The 19685-nt window shown below is 37.8% G+C and overlaps 1 protein-coding gene across 9 annotated transcripts in view; it reads right to left on the bottom strand.

Annotated features, from left to right (window-relative positions):
• The window catches only part of akap6 (A kinase (PRKA) anchor protein 6), a 508272-nt gene that overhangs the window by 139220 nt on the left and 349367 nt on the right, over positions 1-19685 (bottom strand). For all 9 annotated transcript variants that reach the window (XM_086003387.1, XM_086003384.1, XM_086003390.1 and 6 more), the window contains one exon: positions 15789-15909. In XM_086003387.1, the coding sequence (XP_085859513.1) occupies positions 15789-15909 (121 nt within the window). The remainder of the gene's footprint in view (positions 1-15788; positions 15910-19685) is intronic.

Consider the following 19685-nt stretch of genomic DNA (forward strand, 5'->3'; position numbering starts at 1 on the left):
TAGTAAAACATTGTAACTCCAGTTTTCACTATCTACAATCTGCCTGCTAAGATGCACGGTGGCCTCATAAGAAGCCCATGCTTAATGTCATTCAGTGATGAACAAAGGCTCTTTTTATTTTGCAGTCCAAGGTCCTAAGCTCTGCTGCTTACATATACAGTGCAGGAATCTGTGAGAGGCCAGAGTGTCACCCTTTGCAGTCATTTTACAGGCAAGAACGGCCATTCACTAAAATTTCAATGTAAGAAACTTGAGCGGAACTCCCCTAACTATTGTTATTAGATACAGCTGGTTGCTGGGCAAGGATTTTCAAATACAAAATCTAGAAACAACTGGAATCCATTTTTTTAATACAAAGAAACACACCAATAATTTCAGAATGTGAGAACAACAGTACAATATCCTACACATTTCCTTTTGTAAAGCAGTAATGGGATAACTTGATTCTCAATACATTTACTTCATGATCTTTGAAAAGATTAAAGAACTGCAATGTCATTTAAAATTGCCAGAACTCACCAAGCAAATTACATTTGAGGTTCTGAATCAGTTTTTTTCTTTGAGCTGATTCCATTTACACGCATTGAAAATCACATTACATAGCCCATGCATTGTTAATTGGACATAGATTGCATTATCATCATTATAAATCAAACTCCAAATATCAAAATGAATTGCAAATTCACTAATAGGAGATCATGAAGCAATCTTTTTTAAATATCTTCCATTAATAATTAAATTCAAATTATATTACTCTGAAATTCTCTTATGAGGGCAGACAGCTTATTCACTTTGACCCTGCTTTTAAAGTGCAGAAATCTTTCAACAAAGTTGTGTTTTTTCACGTGCAATTATTTCAAAAGATTAATAGTTGAATGTGAGAGTCGAAGAAAAAAGTAATGATCAGATTTATCTGAAATATGGGCATCTAATGTATTGAAGACAGTTACTAGTGACAGTTTAAGAGGTCAAAAGAGCACTTTCTTTACCTACTGTAAATGAGGAAAGTACATTGCAATGACAGGTATGTCATTTTGTCTAACTGAATCTTTAGATAAAGTATGGTGTCCATATATAAAAGTGTTTAGAGAGTGACAGTAATTTGACAAATCGGGAACTCTTTAAAGGACTTTTGATGATATAGATTGCTGAAGACATGCAGGGGTTATTTAACTTGTTAGAATTTTTCTCCACGAAGATTACATTATGGTAGATTAATACTGCATTATAGCCATTTATCATTAGTAATAAACCTTCCTGTTGATTCATGTTACACAGCCAACAGCCAAAGAGTTCAAATATTAGACTGGAGTGTTCCCACTGCTCTGGATTCACAGAATGAAAAGAAGCAGTTGGAAAAAATAGCTGCAATCATTTAATGCTGACGACCTCTGACAGGCTCACAGCTCCTCTATCGGCACAAAATTTGCATGGGGTCTGTGTGCATAGGAACAATGTAACCTAAATGGTAGACAATCTTTATTCTAATGAAGTGGGTGTCAAGGTCAATGTAAAACTGCGATGATAAATGGAGTGCTACTAGGCAAGAGGAGTCGCACATGCAGTATGGTGTTTTCACTTAATTGTTGCCTGAAACACATTGAGTTAATAAAACATAGAAAACACTTTATGCCAATTAGTTTCACTTTAATGTGCTAAAGTATTAGGAGAGGAATCTCATAGCTGGATGGCAGCATTTTATTTTTGAAAAACCTGATTATATAAAAATCCCATATTCTACAGTGCTAGCTGGAAGACAGTAGTTCGCTGCTGCTAATCAGTAGCAGAAACTGTCTTTATGACTTAAGCAAGTTTTGTAATTATGAATTTTTTCCCCCATTTCGCCACTTTATTTGTAGGTTCTAATTATAATTCACTTGAAAATACAATCCCAAGTACCAATTACAGAACAGAATAGCTGTCATCAAAGATGGTCTGACTCTTGCATAACCTTTGTTATTCAATAGCCTGCCCAGCAAGTGGTAATAAGGATTTGGAGGAGTGTCAAGTTGAAAATATCATCTGTTGTTCATTTTCCTACAATTGGTTTATTAACTTTGATTTTTAAGGAAAATGGATGATTGCAAATTGCAATGAGTATATATGGAAGTAGAAAGCTCCGAACTTAATTATCTCAAAAGTCAAAACACATTTTACTTTTTTGTATAACTAATTTTTAACACAAAGTAATGAGCAAGGGCGGGGTGGCTCATTGATGTAGCAATGCAGCAAGCCAATGAGTGGTACAACACTAGTGCAGGCCCATCATTTTCAATACAGTGTATTCTTAATGTCAGGTGTATCACTAGGGTAGGTACAGCGTGTAGGTGATTCACATCTTCACAGGGAGAGAGGAGAAATTTGGAGAGAATTTTCAGCCACATCTCCCAGAGGCTGGAGATTCACTGTTATTGGAAGAAATCTTGTGAGCAACTCATCTGAATGCCCAATGGTTGAAGAATGTGGTATGGCAGAGAGAAGGCAATAAGACAAAAAGAAAAGTAATTTGACATGTGTGGAGGGGAGGGGGGAAGAATTCAAATAATTTACAAAGTGCTGATAAAATGTAATTGTTGATAAGTTTAAGAATCAAGGGAGGTGACAAGCTGAGGCTAGGGGCTTGAGTAAGTCACCCTAGACCTCTTTTGGGCACCTGAATGGGACTGGATCAAGGGTCACATTGGCAAAGAATTGGAAGCAAATCATATGCATACGAGGGGACGTAAAAAAGAATTCAAAGATCATCACACATAAACAAACAATTTTCAATGAAGAAAAGCACAATAATGCAAAAGAAATCATTTGTATGCAATTTCATTAACAATTTTGATGCATTAGGAATTGCAGAAGAAAATATGCATTGATGTGCATTTTGATTAGAAATTATGGTGTTTTTAATCAACTTTTGTAAGCATCTCGTAGGAGTTGGAATTAACATATTATTTACTTGTGCACAATCCATAAATTAATTGAAATGTTATCCATACATACCAGCATATGATATACATGGTTCAGGATCTGTACAACAGATAACATGAATTTCAATCCTGTCTTTAATTAACCTCCTTTTTCAGCACAATCTTAACATCAACAAAGTTACCCACAGAATTCACAACAACACAGGTCAAATGAGAAGTACATTTTTACAGTTGTGAAATTTAACTAAAGAATACCAACAAACTTGTTTACTGAAAAACCTTGATATATTCAAATATTTGTTTGATGATCAACTGTACGAAAAGCTAGATACAGACTCATCTGTGTGTGATTTGTCAAGTCTGAAGCAGTGACGTGCCCAAGGGGCAGACCCCAGCGGGGAGTAGGCTGCAGAACTAAATAGCTGTGAAAGAAGTCTTAATGTAGGATGGAATTCAAACTAACCTTGACATGACCTTAGGAAAAATATGCAAAAAGTAAAATGAATGCTCTCTACAAGACACATCCGAATTTCGTTGCCAAGCAGGTTAGCAAAAAAAAAGTAAAGCCACTTGACAAATGTTGCTGAGGCCAAATTAAACAGCAAACTCTGGAAGAGAGTGGAGGCTTCAACAGACCAGATCTGTTACTGTGGAGGCATCTGAAGCATTTGGAAAACATCCAAACAAAAACAGACACCGAGCAATATTGTTGTCAGCTTGATTATTCTGAGAAAATTGTTTTTATAGTGTGACTATGGGTGGGAGAAATTCCTAATTGCTCAATTATTACTGCTGAAAAAATAATTTAAAAACATTCAATCGTTGCACCGAACTGCTGGAAGCTTGTAGCATAGTTCTGCCTTTGTAAGCTATGATATGGTTCACTTAGCAATTTTGGAATTTGATAAAAAATAATCCATTTGTTTACATTTTGAAATAAACAACGTTCCACATTTTCACTTAAAAAGTAACACCACTATGTCATGCATGCAAGAATCAAGTTTTAGTTTTCCTCAGGCATGAGTTAGGAATTTAAACGCTGAGTGTACTGATAGCAGTAATGATGAAATAATGATGACAGAGCTGCTCTGTTTGACAATAAAATTGTCATTTACAGCTTTAGACAAGTCTATTTGCATCAAGATAAATCATTCCTACAGCAGCAGGCTTGATTTGTCTTCCTCGCGAACTTGTTAATTTGGTAATAGTAAAGAAAGTAAACAAATTCGACAAAATGAAAAAAAATCATTTATTTTTAAAACTGCAAAATTACATTCTAAGTGATCAATACCAAAACATCTACTGCTCAATATCGCAAATAATCCTTTTGGGATCATTATATTGAACTACTTTAATTTTTTTCTAACTATTTGTCCCACAGTCCAGTTTGGGAAGTAGGCCACCTGGTGGACATAATGAGTAAGGCTGAATAAACATAAGACTACTATTACAGTATATAACTTTAAATATTGGCCCATATTTTCCGATCCCTACGGGTGTGTACGAGGTGTGTATACACCCGTAGGGTCCTCGCAAATGCCGGTTTCAGGCACGCCAAGCGCATGCGCTGAAAACCGGCATTTCCGATCTGTCAAGAATCCTCTTGACAGATCGGACGCCTGCCCTGGAGAAGGGCCTCTGCGGGTGGAGAGTTCCGCTTTCTGCAGAACCTCCGCCCACTGAAATCACTTAAAAATCTTACGCCTGGTAAAAGCAGGCGTAAGGCCTGCTTTTACCAGCATAAGAGTTTAAAAAAGTAAAGAAAATACCTTTTTTCCACTCATTTATAATTTTAAAATACTTTTAAAAAAGTACGTTTATTTTTAGCCCCGTAAAAAACTTTAATTATTTTTTTCAAAAAATTTAATTTTTGTTTAAAATATTTAATTTAATGTAATTTTAACTCATTTTAAAAATGTGATGTTTTAAAAAAAAATTATTTAAGTGATCTCCATTCATACTTTTGACAGGTCTATCTGTCAAAAGTATGAAGGGGGATTCCCTTCTCCCATTGAACTGCCTGCGCCCCTGGGATACGTGGGCCCTGTGCAATTTGAAGAGCAGAGGCTCAGGATCGGAAATGGCCGGACCTTGGGAGCCTTCAGGTAAGGGCGTAGATTTTTTCCCGATAGGAGGCATCCGCATGCAGGAAGCCTCCTATCGGAAATTACGGGCCAACATATCTACACTTAAATGGGTTACAGTAATACAATATTAAGGGTGACCATCAAAAGTCTACTGGTCCTAATGAAGCACATTAATACAATATTAAGCTAATGTGGAATCTCCATGGTGTAACAAACAATGGCAAATAATATGAATTAAGATTGCTAAAATTACCACTGCAGGATTTTAATATTAAAAATCTGTGAAATCTATTCACTATCCAATTCCAGAATTACAACGCCCAACTGCCATCTATCCCCTTTTTGAATCAATAATAACCAGATATCCAAACTTTGCTGAGCTTAGGCAGTGATAATCAAATACTTGTAAATTATAAGCATTCTTAGTTATGGCCCAACTTAACAGAATAAATAACTAAACATACAAGCGAAAGGCTATTTCTTCCTTGTGCTCTTACAGTTGGAGGTGAGAATCTTTGCCCTTCACAGTTCATATTCTTGTTCCCTGCTCTGACAAAAAGTGCAACTGAGGCTGTGAAACTGCTGCTGGAAATGGAATCAATCTGCAGAAGTAGTAGTCTGCAGAGACAGATTCTGCCTGATTTACAATCCCTTGGCTGCATGCAGTGTTATTTTAATGTTATACAATTTTGGGCTTTATATAATATGATAAAAAATGTTCATTAAAGAGAAATAGAGCTGAAAGACAAAGCATGAAGGTTACTTGATATTTTGTCAATGAGCAAAGACAACCTCCATTAAATTCCTGAACAACTGATGTAAACAAAAACTTCAAACTTTGACACAGCACATGATGTAAACACTAAGTGCAGGGAATACGATTTGCATGATTTCTTTATCATTTTAATAAAAATATCAACATACCAACCAGACAAGGAAATCCCATGAAATTCAAAATTTACACAGGTCCCCAACACACTCCAGTAATCACTGTTTCTGTGATTTTCGTGAAAGTGTGATCAATTGCTGATTTACATTGAAACAAATCTAGAAATTAGTATGCATAAAATGAGATGAGAAATTTACTATAACCACCATAACTTGGGACTAAGAACCACATCCAAATCGGATCTCTCCAAACTCATCATCCAGTCTCACTTGAACTCATTGAGAAAGCAATAAAGTGGAACCTCAGTACATTGTTCCAAATATCATCAATACTACAATCAGCAACTAAACAAACAGCAAAAACTGTGCATCTAATATTTCTCCTGTAACCAAAACAAAAACCTTCCGTATACAGCTAATTATCTTGAACCACTCCGCAGTACACCCTGATTTGTGAGTTTTTTTAATTTGACTGATCACTCACACAAGTACATTATATCAATGCTAACTTCTTTTTTTTACATTTTTTGCTGCATATTATTTAGAAATAACTGACTACCACGTGCTTCTATAATCCACCTCCTTTGGCTTTGAATTACAATGACGTCCTATATAAATTATTGATAATGTTTAACCTTTAGCTTAGGGGTTCTTAGATATGTCAAAGAAATGTACCTTTTTTACTGTATTGTGCTGCTAATGACCTTTACTGCTGCCAATTGACTTACTAGTAAGAGGGCTTAAAGAATCGGTTAACTGTCATCCATGCTAAGACAAAGGGATTTCCTGATCAAATCTTCAATTTAGTTAAATTAAAGAGAAGGCAAACATGATAAGATTCAAATGATAACTGAAGAAGCTGTTTCCCCAACCTGTTAGGTATATTTAAAAATGATAATTCCTCTCTTTATATATCACATACCCTACTAGGATTATGTTTAAAATATGAAGTTGAATTGGATTTTAACAATTGATGGTAATATTTATGATAGGGTAAATATAATGATGTCAATTGCAACATCTAAATGAGCAAAACTATCATAGTGTCCCATAGATTTTTAGTTCTTTGGAATTAGCCTCCTGTAATGGAGGCTTATTTATATAAAAGTGTGGGTATCTATATGCATGCAGGCAGCCCAGTTGTCATTCATTATTAGAAAGATCTTTATTTATGCCTTTTAAACAGATCACATTTGTAACTTACTAACGGTAGGAAATATGCACAAGTATACTGGATCTTATCTCCAGCTGAGATGTACAGTCATTTTACTTCAGGTACTTTACATAACTGTGACAATCTTGTATATTACAATGTCTAATCTCAATTTCTGACATTTTCTATTTTTTTTAAAAATCTACTAATTATGTATTTCATTGAAATGATAAGATCCCAGTTTCAGAATATTTTCCTCCCACCAGTAAACACTTTTAACTTGAAACCACAAGCTATTCTAACCAAAATAAAGAAAATAAAACTATTGTCTGAAAAGGTTTTACAGGAGGGACCGTTGATCGGAAACATCATGCAATACACCTTAACAAAGAGGTAGGCTAATACTAAGTAATATGCTAACTTTGTAGGCAGAATGTCTAAAACATCCTGGGTTAATATATTCCTGGAAACAAATGGAATTGGTCATTTTTTTCTTGTAAACTTTTTTGGAAAATAAATCTTGTTTTCAGAAGTGTATTTCTATCTCCACGGAAACCTCTTTTGGACTGCCACATTGGAGAAAAACCAACAGCTGCTTTTGTTTCTAGCGTAAAGCTTCCCCTTCATCTAAGCTCTTTCCTTTCAAAGTGTCTAGACCACACTGTGTTGTTTATACATCTGCACCTGTCTTTCAAAAAAGCTGATAATTTTTATTCTTGTAGTATTCTCGGTTTTAATATGCTGGACTCTTTACAGGACATAGTATCACACTAATACAAATAAAGTCATTATGTGGACATGGACACATGCTTGATAAGAGCGAGAATGTTAAAGAGACACAGCAGTGTGATGGATTACATTCTCTTATGTAATTTATTAAGAGCTATACTATGACTTTTCAAAAGTAATATTGCATCCTAGCATCCGTCCCCATCAGCGTTCAAATCTTCTTTACCTCATAATTCAAAAGCTTTGTCTTTTTCATCGATTCTTATAAACGGCTTTGGGGTTTGAAAGAAACGTGTCAGAGGGAGTTATGTCTTAACTGTTGTTGGGATTATTCCCAGTCACATGGCCACTCTCTGCCACAAGTAGAGCACAAAAAGGTGACAAAGGCAGTGATTTCCTGTCAGCAAAGAGCAGGACAGGGCTGTCTAGAAGTGATGCAAATGAGGGAAACTTTCACCATGGTTTGTTTGATTCACTCAGGGTCAAAGCATGCCGAGCAGAGAGTGAGACACAGAGAGCAGGAAGAGACCCAAAGGAAATACAACCAAAACCTCTCAAGGAAAATACAGTATAGTTCATCAGAAACTCCATTACAGTGTCTTCTATATATCCATTTGCTAAATAGAACTGCACAAATACAATCCAGTAAAATATTGTTTTAACTGTAAAAAGTGTGTTATAAAATACTGCTTGAAGTTACTGTCCATGAAATCAATATTAGATAGAACTAGTTTCACTCTTATGATCCAGTAAAGCCTGTTTATACCAACTCCTTTTAATGGAATAGATATAATTTCTTGTGCAATTTGTACTTTGGAAGATTGCTTCCAAATTTGAACTTTGGATAACTCAGTCGCTGCTTTGTAATTCAGTGTCTGATTTCTAAAAAGATACAGTCATCGTCTTTCTTGCATATCCATTGAAAACATTTGTTTTGTTTTGAAATGCTGTTGCAGATTACACAGCCACGTAACTTCCAAATCAGTGCAGCAAATTCAGAACATACTATTATGTAGCAAATCAATGAAATAGCATCACACTGCTTTGCTGAAGCTGCTTACTGGTTATATAATTAGCATCAAATAGCTGCTCACAGCTATTGCACCTGTGAGTGAAATTTCACAAATCAGGACTTCTTCGATGAAAACCTGATTTAGGTGTGTGAGATAGAAGAACCCCAAACATGACTGCTGGCAGCTAAAGGCCCCAATGAGGTGGATGGAAGATTTAAAAAAAACAAGCACTTACTCTATGTAGAAGTTAACAATTAACATCAAATAATTTATCTCAACATCAAAAGAACCTGCCACAATATTTAGCCAATCAATTGTCTCATTGCAATATAAACACAACACAGTTTGTGCTGCTGCTCAGAGATGATCACATTTTTCCAGGTTCAAAACTGAACAGAGGGCAGGATAGGCAAGTGACTTGGGTGTGATCATGTCTTGAGTTCTAATGCTGTTTTTGCAGCTGATGAAAATTAATTGAAAACAACAACAATTTGCATTTATATAGCACCTTTAACATAGTAAAATGTCCCAAGGCGCTTCACAGGAGAAAACCCTCAGAATCTTAATAGGGCACCGTGATGCAACTAAGCCTTACAGCTCAGAAGATCCCAGGTTTAATTACTGGTCTATATTGAGCCTTTGCTGATCTGAGCCAGGTTTGATAGCAGAAATATTGCAATTGATTTCAGTACTCCTGGACTAGAGGGGGTGGGGTGGGGGTTGGAAATCAGGCAGGGTTCCCCCTCCCAATTGATATCCAGTCACTCCTCTGCATGTTTGAATATTGGGTGAAGGCAGGATCTGGTTTTCTTGTGATGCTTCCCCCCTTCATGATTAAATAGCCCACCAATGCTCGCTGTCTAGTCCCAGATGTGAAGAATGGCTGCTTGGCTGAAGTACCTGAGGGTGAACTCACCAGAAAAATACTATCCTAACAGGAATCAACACTATCAGGAGGGGAGGAAAAAAACTACACAACTTTGTTTTAAATCTTCATTATTGATGTTTCCACATCATAAGACACAGAAATAAGTTGGAAATATACTATATTAAAAGCTGCACATTTGGCCTCTAGTTTACATTTTAGAAATTTCCAACTGGCCCACTCAAAAAGTGAACAGTTTTGTTTAAGACAAGGCAGTTTGCAAACATATCTGGAATTCTATCAATACACCCGCAGTCACATTCTAGAATAGAGTCATAGAGTTATACAGCACAGAAAGAGGCCCTTTGGCCCATCGTGTCCGCGCCAGCCATCAAGCACTGTCTATTCTAATCCCATTTTCCAGCACTTGGTCTGTAGCCTTGTATGCTATGGCATTTCAAGTGCTCATCTAAATGCTTCTTGAATGTTGAGGGTTCCTGCCTCTACCACCCTTTCAGGCAGTGAGTTCCAGATTCCAACCACCCTCTGGGTGAAAAAGTTTTCCCTCAAATCCCCATTAAACCTCCTGCCCCTTACCTTGAAACTATGCCCCCTGGTTATTGACCCCTCTACAAAGGGGAAAAGTTCCTTTCTATCTACCCTATCTATGCCCCTCATAATTTTGTACACCTCAATCAGGTCCCCCCCTCCCCTCAGCCTTCTCTGCCCTAAGGAAAACAACCCCAGCCTGTCCAGTCTCTCTTCATAGCTGAAGCGCTCCAGCCCAGGTAACATCCTGGTGAATCTCCTCTGCACCCTCTCCAATGCAATCACATCCCTCCTATAGTGTGAGCAAGCAAGAGTAGCATCAGCTAGCTGATCATAGCCATTGCCATACACAGGAAAAGTAGTAAGAATGCAGTTCAGTAGCTATATACGGGAATGTTGGACTCTCAAATCCCAGTATCCATTGCCATTCACACTGAGGTTTCTGCTAGGGACAGAATTGGCAGTCTCAGTTGTATCATCTGGATAGAGAAAGCAAAAGAAACCCCTTTACTTTCTGCTTAAGCACACCACTTAGTTAGTTAACAAAGGAGCATCATTGATGGGGCTTTGGAAATGTCCATGAACAAGATTGCTCCACCTACCTGACCAAGAAGTTTGAAAGAGTTATGGTTTGAGGGAACCCGGGATTGCCATAAAATTGGGGGGGGGGGGGGTTGGCCATTAAAGAGAGTTTAGCAAATAAGATTTTCAAAAATAAATTGGCTGCTACAGAATTAGACAACTGATCACAATATTAAATGGGGCACTCAGCTCCTTTAACGGCTCAGTGGGTGGCTGAGTCATGTAGACCAGGAAAGTCACAGATTTGATCACTAGTCTGTCTTTAGTTAGCTAATCTCAGCCAGGTTGATGGTGAGGGAGCTACAATTGGCCTCGTTGCCATGAGTTAGGGAGGGTTCTTGCCCTCATTGCTATTCAGGAATATACTGCAGGAGTTGTTCTTATGTGGACATCAGCTGGGGACAGGACAAAATAACCTGCTCACTGCCAAGGTTCACACGTAGAAATTGATCACTGGGTAAGAGGGCAAGAAGGGGAGAGCAATAAGGGCCCGAGGTCCATGCTCCAGTGGGGGATTATTAAAGGCTATAGAAGGGGAGGGAAGGCAAGAAAAGTTGAGAGCAAATGAACAGGAAAAATGAGCTGCTGTAGCATCTGAGATCTGATCACAGCTATTGGGGAAAAAAAGAAATTCAATTCCAGACTAAATGAGTTAGAGTAGCCAGATATTTTATCATGATTTCAGACCCTGGAGTAAATAACAGCTGTAGTTACAGATTACACATTAAAAAAAATTTTGTTGTACATTCTGCAGTAACAACAGACATCTGTTCACTATTTTGTACTCGAGACTAAATCAGCTACTATGGCATTTGAGAACTGCATAACTGTTGCATCAAATCAAAGGAACAATTAAACTTCAAACAAACCAGAGCTAAACAAGTGGCAATCTGAAATAAAAAGTGGGAATGCAGAGCAGGTCAATCATCATCTGAAAGAGAAAGGCCGGTTAATGTCTCAGGTAAAACCCTGACCCGTTGTGCATTTCCAGCATTTCTGTCCAAGTTCATTAAGCTGCAGTAGCATCAAGACCTGAACACAATAGCATGCTTGGAATAGAGTATCTATAGCTCTGGATGGTTGAAGATAACATCTAATATGAAGTACAGATATGATTAGATATGTGCACTTGGTTTCCCCTCTTCACCCTTTAATCTTCTTTCCACGATGATTACTATTTCTCTTGACTCTGACAAAGCAAGAATTTATGCTGTACTCTTTTTACAGGGGATGAGAAACTAATTAATATTATTTTACAACCTGCTGCAGAATTCTACCAAGGGGAAGTGCCAACTTTAGTAAAATGCAAAATATATCACAAATTCATTTACATGTGTCTGAAAGTATGTATCATTTATTCTGTGTTTTAAGCCGGCATTCTACCCCAGCTTCAACCAAGCTTTGCTAATGGGTAAGGCAAATCAAAGTTAACTCTTAACTAGGACTACATTTTCTGATGTATCAGAATACAGTACATTCCAGAACTTCAAGCTGAGTGGTAAAACTTCAGAGAAAAAAAACTAGCTGCAGCTGTGTGATCAGACTGCAGGAAATTGAGTGAAGTCAGAGTTAGTGGAGCTGCAGCAGCATCAGACACTTAAAAGTGACAGTAAACTCACACAACCGATAATAGCTGTGGCTTCAACTATGGAAAAAAAATCAGAATCTGTATGAAACAAGCAGCTGAAACTAGAATCAAACTACAGGAACATCAGGCTTAAATACAATCAGTGAATAAATCATTACACAAATAGCTAAAGCAAAACGATGCAAATACTTCTCAGGTAAAAAGCAAACTTTTGGAGTGAAATGTATGATCGAGAAATACTTTGAAAACCTGCGTGTAAAATCTGGCAGAATAGCATGATAAGTGCTGGCCTACACCTTGACAAAATAAAATCAGATACATAACAGCGCAGACAATTGCAACATGATGAAGGCTTGGAGCCAGAAGAATCATTGACAGAAGCCAAGAAAATTAACAAGATAAAGTTTCAGACTAGCCTTTTGGGTGACATATCAAAGGTGATAGTAAACTTGGGGCAAACAGGGCTGTACTTCAAAGCTACTTTGATTTGAAAGGATATGCTTCACTGAAACCATTAAATGGAGACAGGGCCTGTTATTCAATGGGAATAAATCCATTTGGGATTGGTAGTGACACAAGCATCATTAAGATTGCAATATTCAACCCTGCCATTAGGCCATGTTGTAAAAATGAAAATATGTCGCGACTGTGCAGCAAGGTACGATAAACAAAACAGCATCTTGCATACACCAAGAAAATTAAATGGATTTAAAATATATATTTATTAAAAAAACTATTCATTTCCACCTCTGAAAGACTCATGGTCCATTACCAATTTGCCAGTGGAGCGTGAATTCAAAGGTTTACTACTAAGTGGATAGCTTGAGGATCTCATTCCAGAACAGAACCTTTGTTTTCTTACAATAAACCCATTAGTAGATGGGTCAATGCATGATTTCTTTAAGAATGTGGATGTTGCAGCATCTGAAATTCAAATGACAGCTTCAGAACATGGCACTGTGCTCGGGAATAATGCCCCTCACTAGCCAATCACATTACATTATTTCAATAAACAAATCAACCTTTTATACATAGATGCATGGCAACATCAGAATGACATATCCTCAGGGGAGGTAAAATAGAAGTTGGAACTTTGTCGAGAGATTCTCCCATTCCTCCCCCATCAGCAGCACCACAAAGTGTTACGAGCAAAAATGTTGCTCTTCATGGGTTAGGCACAGATAGAAATGTAGTTACAGAAGAGGTGACAGGTCAGAGCTCTTAGTTTTTGGGCCTGGTAAGCAAAAATCTGCAGAAAATTAGTCAGACAATGGTGGCATTATTTAAACACTGTGGTAAACTTAAAGGCCTAGGTATAATTAATTCAGTTGAAAACTCAGTATAAAGATACAATTAATCAAGGAGGGAGTAGTGTGCCTTTAAATGAATTGCACTTGCTGAATCGCAATGTCAATCACACAATGCTACATATCGTTAGAGGTGAGCAAGATGGCCGTTGGTTAGCCTGCTTTTGAACTCCAAATTAGTTGAGCATGCTTTCATCCTGTACAAAGAGGAAAGTGGATTCAAAGGTTCCTATTCACAAAGGCGATCATAAAGCTAAATCCAATCTTTTATTATTTTGTCAAAATTCTGCATATTGTCAATTAGCAGAATTTCTGAAGAAAATTTACCGCAGAATGACAGAAACCTGCATTTTATTAGATCACCAAAACCTTCATCTGTAGGGGAAAATACTGGTGGAGGAAATGCATTATATTCTTAAAAAAAGGGAAAAAAAGTAACTTCTTTATAACAGCAGTTAACACAAACAAGAAGTAAAGAAAGGAGACTGGAAGGATAAAGTTCAGTGGAGGTGAGGAATGAAGCTGTGAGTAGACAGTAACAGCAAATGAAGCAGAGCACTAGATTCTTTTGGACAAGCTCTCCTATGCTAAGGGATACTTTGAAGTCTAAAGAAATTGCTTCTTTCAGCAGTCTGTATGTGCCTCGCTGCCCACCGCTAATTAGCAGCATGCCCGTTTCATCCAGGTAAAGGAAGGACCCCAAATGTGGTGCATTCAAATGAAAATCAAAGAATACACGAGCTCCTTTGTGCTTACTACTGTGCTTCAAAAATTCTCTTTTCATGTATGTAGTTATGCCCCTGGAGAATGTGTGTGTGATTTGCTCTCACAGCTATCCTTGGTTTTCTCCCAGTGCTGGTTCCTGCAAGTGGTCTGTTTTCTTTCCTCACGGTTTCTCAAAAATACAAAATCTGATTGCCCCTTATCTATCACCCCTGTACACCAGCTACGCATTAGTGGCATTCACCCCCCGCTGGCTGTGTGACAGACAATGCCCCTAGCTGCTTTCCTCACTGTAACTGATAATGCGCAAGCCTGGACTTGAGATATTTCTCCTGGTGCCACTCTTAAAGATGATAGCAACTTCTGATGAAGCCCCTAAGATAAGAGATAGGCTTCTGTTTGACCTTGAATTTCCATTCCTTGTATAAAAATGAAAAATTACTAAAAGAGCCAGAGGGTGGTTGTTTCTTGCCATTATCCTGTTGTCAATTCTGATGGTGGTTATTAATTTTTTTCCTTTACGATTCACAATCTGCTCTTTGAAATGTGCCATATGTTCAAAGCAATTCAGGGATGACAACTGTCAGAATTACAACAATAAAAAATAGCCTAAACGAGGCAGATTTACTGCTGTGGAGATTCTGCTGAAAATAACCCCTGAAATGCTCTAACATATTACCCCTGCTCTGTTTTAAAATGCCATCAGATCTACAGTACAAGCTTTGAGATTTTGTATCAATAAAAGGATAAAGTAATATCATACAAAATAGAGTACTTAATAGGCTATGTAACAGAAAGGTGCTGAAATATATATTTCTCATTTATTATTTGAGGGAATTCAAATTAATATTAGAGTCTAAAATATTTGTTTTAATCATGTATAAAATAACAACTTAAAGCAATAAGGACTGCTTTATCTATTACTAATAAAAAATCATTGAAAGCCGACTAGTGTCGGTGCAGCGATAAACTAGACTCCTGGCAAATTTTGTTCTTAGAGCCTCTGAAGGACAGACTAATCTGTCTGAAACCTCGAATCAAAACACATGCTGTAAAGTAGAGCCCCTACTTTCATTGACTATTCATTTTGTTTCAGTCTATTTATTAATCCTGTCTCCTTTATTTCTACTCATCTATGGGAAGAATTCTTCATTCCTTTATAAAATTAAACTTAATAGAATGTGATAAAGGGAACTCTTTGGCAATTATGATGTCTGCACTCTCTGCTGGCATGCAGGAGATGGAAATGAAGTTAGGGACAGGGAAGGGAATTCTAATAGGCACCATGATATATACAATGAACGTCAAGATGTCCTCCGAGAGAAAGACTTGTCAGGCTAATCAGATTTTCCATATCCACGTAAAGACAGTAACATAGGCTCTAACCTTGTAAAGATGCTGCTGCTGCTCTTCTGACATCATCAGGTCATGGCTGTCCATCACTATGGATTCCATGTCAATCAGCCAATCCCAGAGCTCCTGGTATTCTGATTCAAAGTCCAGAAGGCTGGAAAGTAGAATTAAAAATGCATTATGCATTATATAAATAAAATATATATTCCTGAATGAATACTGACTGGAAAATGTAATTGCTTGTTATAGAGAAAATTAAAACTTGAAACTAGTCAGCAAGATTTCATTAAATTCTAATATAAGTAGATAGCACAACATGATTAATAAAATAAGGTAATAATGCATCAGAGAGACAAAAACACTAAACATTCATATAATTAGATTTCAGCAATGATAAACCCATGACCATTATTTTGTCACTGTTTCAATGTATAGGAAAGAAATATAATAAAATATATTATGGAGAAATGTCAATCATTGCCTTTTTTCTTGTTTTAAACCATTTAGCATTCTCCATTTCAATACAGTCTTTTTCAGCACCATCTCGACTAGATAGATGTGCATCAGGTACACAAGAGGGACAACAGCACTGAAGGCAAACCTACAGCCAAAGGTTTTATAAGAAGATGAAAGTATATCAGACAGACATTTTAGTTGGGCATGAGTGAGTATGCCAAACCACTCAAAAGGGCTGGATGCAGCACTAGACAGGTGTTCCCCATAGACATGTTCGATGCAAAGGTGAGGCCAAAAAGTCAAAATGAGGAATTCTCAAAAAGACAGTAATCGTTAAAATTCAAAGGGAGATCATTACGGTTTTCAGCTAAATAAATCATTAGATTGAGGAGCTTGAAAGGATTAAAGCCATGTTCAGTTCAAAGCACAGTGTCTGAGTTAAGCAAAGTCTCTAGTTTACAACTCAGCTCCAGCACTCTGATGCAGTAAGAAGTGGTAATCGTGAAAAGTGCAGACATCAACAAGATAATGCACAGTTCTCAAGATTTACATAAATGTAATTCCTGACATCAATGTGCATCAACAGCACTGGACGTTGAATGATCCGTAAGAAAAATTAACCATTGAACTCTGCCAGGTTTTTAGAACTGTGTCGTTCAATAACAGTTAATGGAAATAAAAATCTTCTTCTACAGAATGATTTTCAGCCACATTCGAAACGATTCCAAAATCTGGTTCAATAAAAATAGACCTAAATGGAGAAGGGAATGAAGAAATTCTACTCTGCACTCTGAAAAGGGAATTGTTTCTGCTGCAACTATAATGATCTGTTCAGTGAGAAACAGAATTAATTCTCTGGGATTTCACATCAAAATATATGTCCTAGGTTATTCAAATCATGAATTTCACACGATTTTGCATATAGATTCTATCTGAGTAAACTAAAGCAGCACATTGGATTTATTGAAGCATTTACCTTTTAAAATATATTACAAATGCAGAGTACAAGTTCTTCTATAACTACGGAATGGAATTTTGATCTCTTCAAGTATATTCAAAAGTGTAAATAACTAGTTTCTCCTTCAAAGAGTGCCTTATGCATGTGGCTCCACTGCACATGTATTCAAATAAATTGCACGTGATCTTTAAAGTTTACATGTTGCACAGTTTAGGTTGGATTTCAAATTCAAATTATTTTATGTGGCTCTAATTCATAATCTGACATTTTGTAAATGATTCAATTTTTTAAATATCAATTTAATAATTTTCTAAAGACAAAATTAATGGTATTGAAGTAAAATAAATCACACAGAGTCGCAAGAGATATCATTTAATGTTGTTTTAAAAAATATGCTAGTGCTTGATAAATTTCTGTACTTCATGGTTCATCTCTGCTCCTGCATAATGTACCTTCCCAAAAGTTTAACAGCACTTTCATACTTAAGTACAAGCCTTAGATTCTTCATTGATGGCTGAGCTGGTTAAGACATGGAGTAGCTGAGCCACTCAGACCAAGTGCAATCTCCAATCTATGCTGAGTTAGCTGATTTTAGATGGGGTGGTTGTAAGGGAGCTAAAATTAGTCTCAGTGCCCCTGGGATAGCGAGGAGAACATTGACAGGGTTCCCTCTCCTGATCGGTGTTCAGTGACGCCAGCATGATCAGGCTTGGCTGTGGTGGGCTCCACAGTGGAATAGTCTGCTGACACCAGTGTCTAGGCTGACTAATGAGGAACAGGGGGTGGTACTGGAGGGCAAATCCGATTCACCACCTAGCAAGTTGCCAATTTAGCCACCCTCTCAGGGCAGCTGTCAAGCTGAGGGAAAGTACTCCTCCACAATGGCTGAAAGAAAATTTCAGTCATTTCGACCAACCTTTGCACATCTTCTATTGGCTAGCTTAAGAGTGATATGATCAGTGGCTTGGGAGCTTGTCGGCCCTCGGCTGGGGAGTTGTGCAAGGGGATAAATGAGGATCAAAAAACCTATCTTTTCCTTATGCATTGTTTTGCATTGCTCATCATCAGTCGACTATTGTCAGAGCTCCTGTGACCGTCCTCCACACCTCTTTAAGGCAGGAGCTTGAACCCTGGTATTGTGCTTCGGACTGTCGATGGTTTCTCTTTCATTGACTTGCTCTCTACGACAGCTGCGTCATGGCTTCAGGTTGTGGATGTTGTTGCCTAATTGAAGGATTAGTTCATCTGCCTTGGATGGCCTTTTGCAGCCATTCCTCACACTCAGGTCGCACTTTCGCACACCACAACAGGTTTAAGAACAACACAGTGGCACTAGGGGCAGTTGCAGTAGAAAAAAGAAACATTTGCTGTAAATATATATATATGTGTGCACTGTAAAACCACTTTTTGATATGAAGTCCATTGTTCCAAAGTATGTTGTTTGGAGGTTAGTTTGCAATGGGAGAGAATTCCTTTTATGCCTTCTTACTGAACAGTTGCCACCTTCAGCAGACCTCTTCTGAGACATCCGCAAAGGAGTAGCATGTTCTGTGGACTCCACTGGAAAGGTACCCCCCTAATTGGTTTTCTTCTTTTGTGCAGCCTTATCCTGCATGTCTTCCTCTCCCACCAACCCTGTTCCGCCTCCATTATAAGGACATAGACGGGGATGCCCGTAGAAAACCCCTATGGGAAGGGCTTCATGACAGAAAGAAAGAACTTGCATTTATATAGCACCTTTCATGACCTCACGATAGTCCCAAAGCACTTCACAGCCAGTGAAGTACATTTTAAGCGTAGCCATTGTTGTAATGTAGGGAAACGGAGCAGCCAATTTGTAAACAGCAAGGTCCCACAAACTGCGCTGAAATGTCAGCCCAGATTACGTACTCAAGTCTCTGGAATGGGCTTGAACCTATAACCTTCTCAAGAGTGGGAAGAAACAGACTTTCCTGCCTGAAACTGTTGGAAGGCAGTTTGCAGAATCCTTTCTTAGCAGCACAGCTGAGAAAATACTTTTCTTAATTGCTTCAGTCAACACTGATGTTTCAGACAAAGTTTGAGGAGATTCAAAGCCTGTGAACTCAGTCACTTCCTAGTTTGACAAGTTATGCAGTTAACTTACCCCTCTTTTCTACAGACTTAGCAAGTCAAATGCAATTCTGATATAAATGTTGAAATTTCTGGGACAGCAGCTTTTGCCCTCATTACCCTGTCACTTGCATACATGCACCACTTTGGGGGTGGGCATATCTTCTGCCAGTACCCAGTTCCACTGGAATTTAGTGCACATTATAGAATGGGTATAACTGGCATATCTGAGTTACAATCCAGAATGCAGAACCAACACCGAACTACTCTTTCAGGGTGTCAGCCGGGCCTCAGTGGTAGCACTTTAGCCTCTGGGTCAGAAGGTTGTGGGTTCAAGACCCACTCCAGAGACTGGAGCACAAAATCTAGACTGACACTCCAGTGCAGCACTGAAGGAGTGCGGCACTGTCAGAGGTTCCATCTTT

This window comes from Somniosus microcephalus, chromosome 12, assembly GCF_052327205.1.
Source record: "Somniosus microcephalus isolate GS21.2 chromosome 12, FLI_Smic_1.0, whole genome shotgun sequence".
Lineage (NCBI taxonomy): Eukaryota > Metazoa > Chordata > Chondrichthyes > Squaliformes > Somniosidae > Somniosus > Somniosus microcephalus.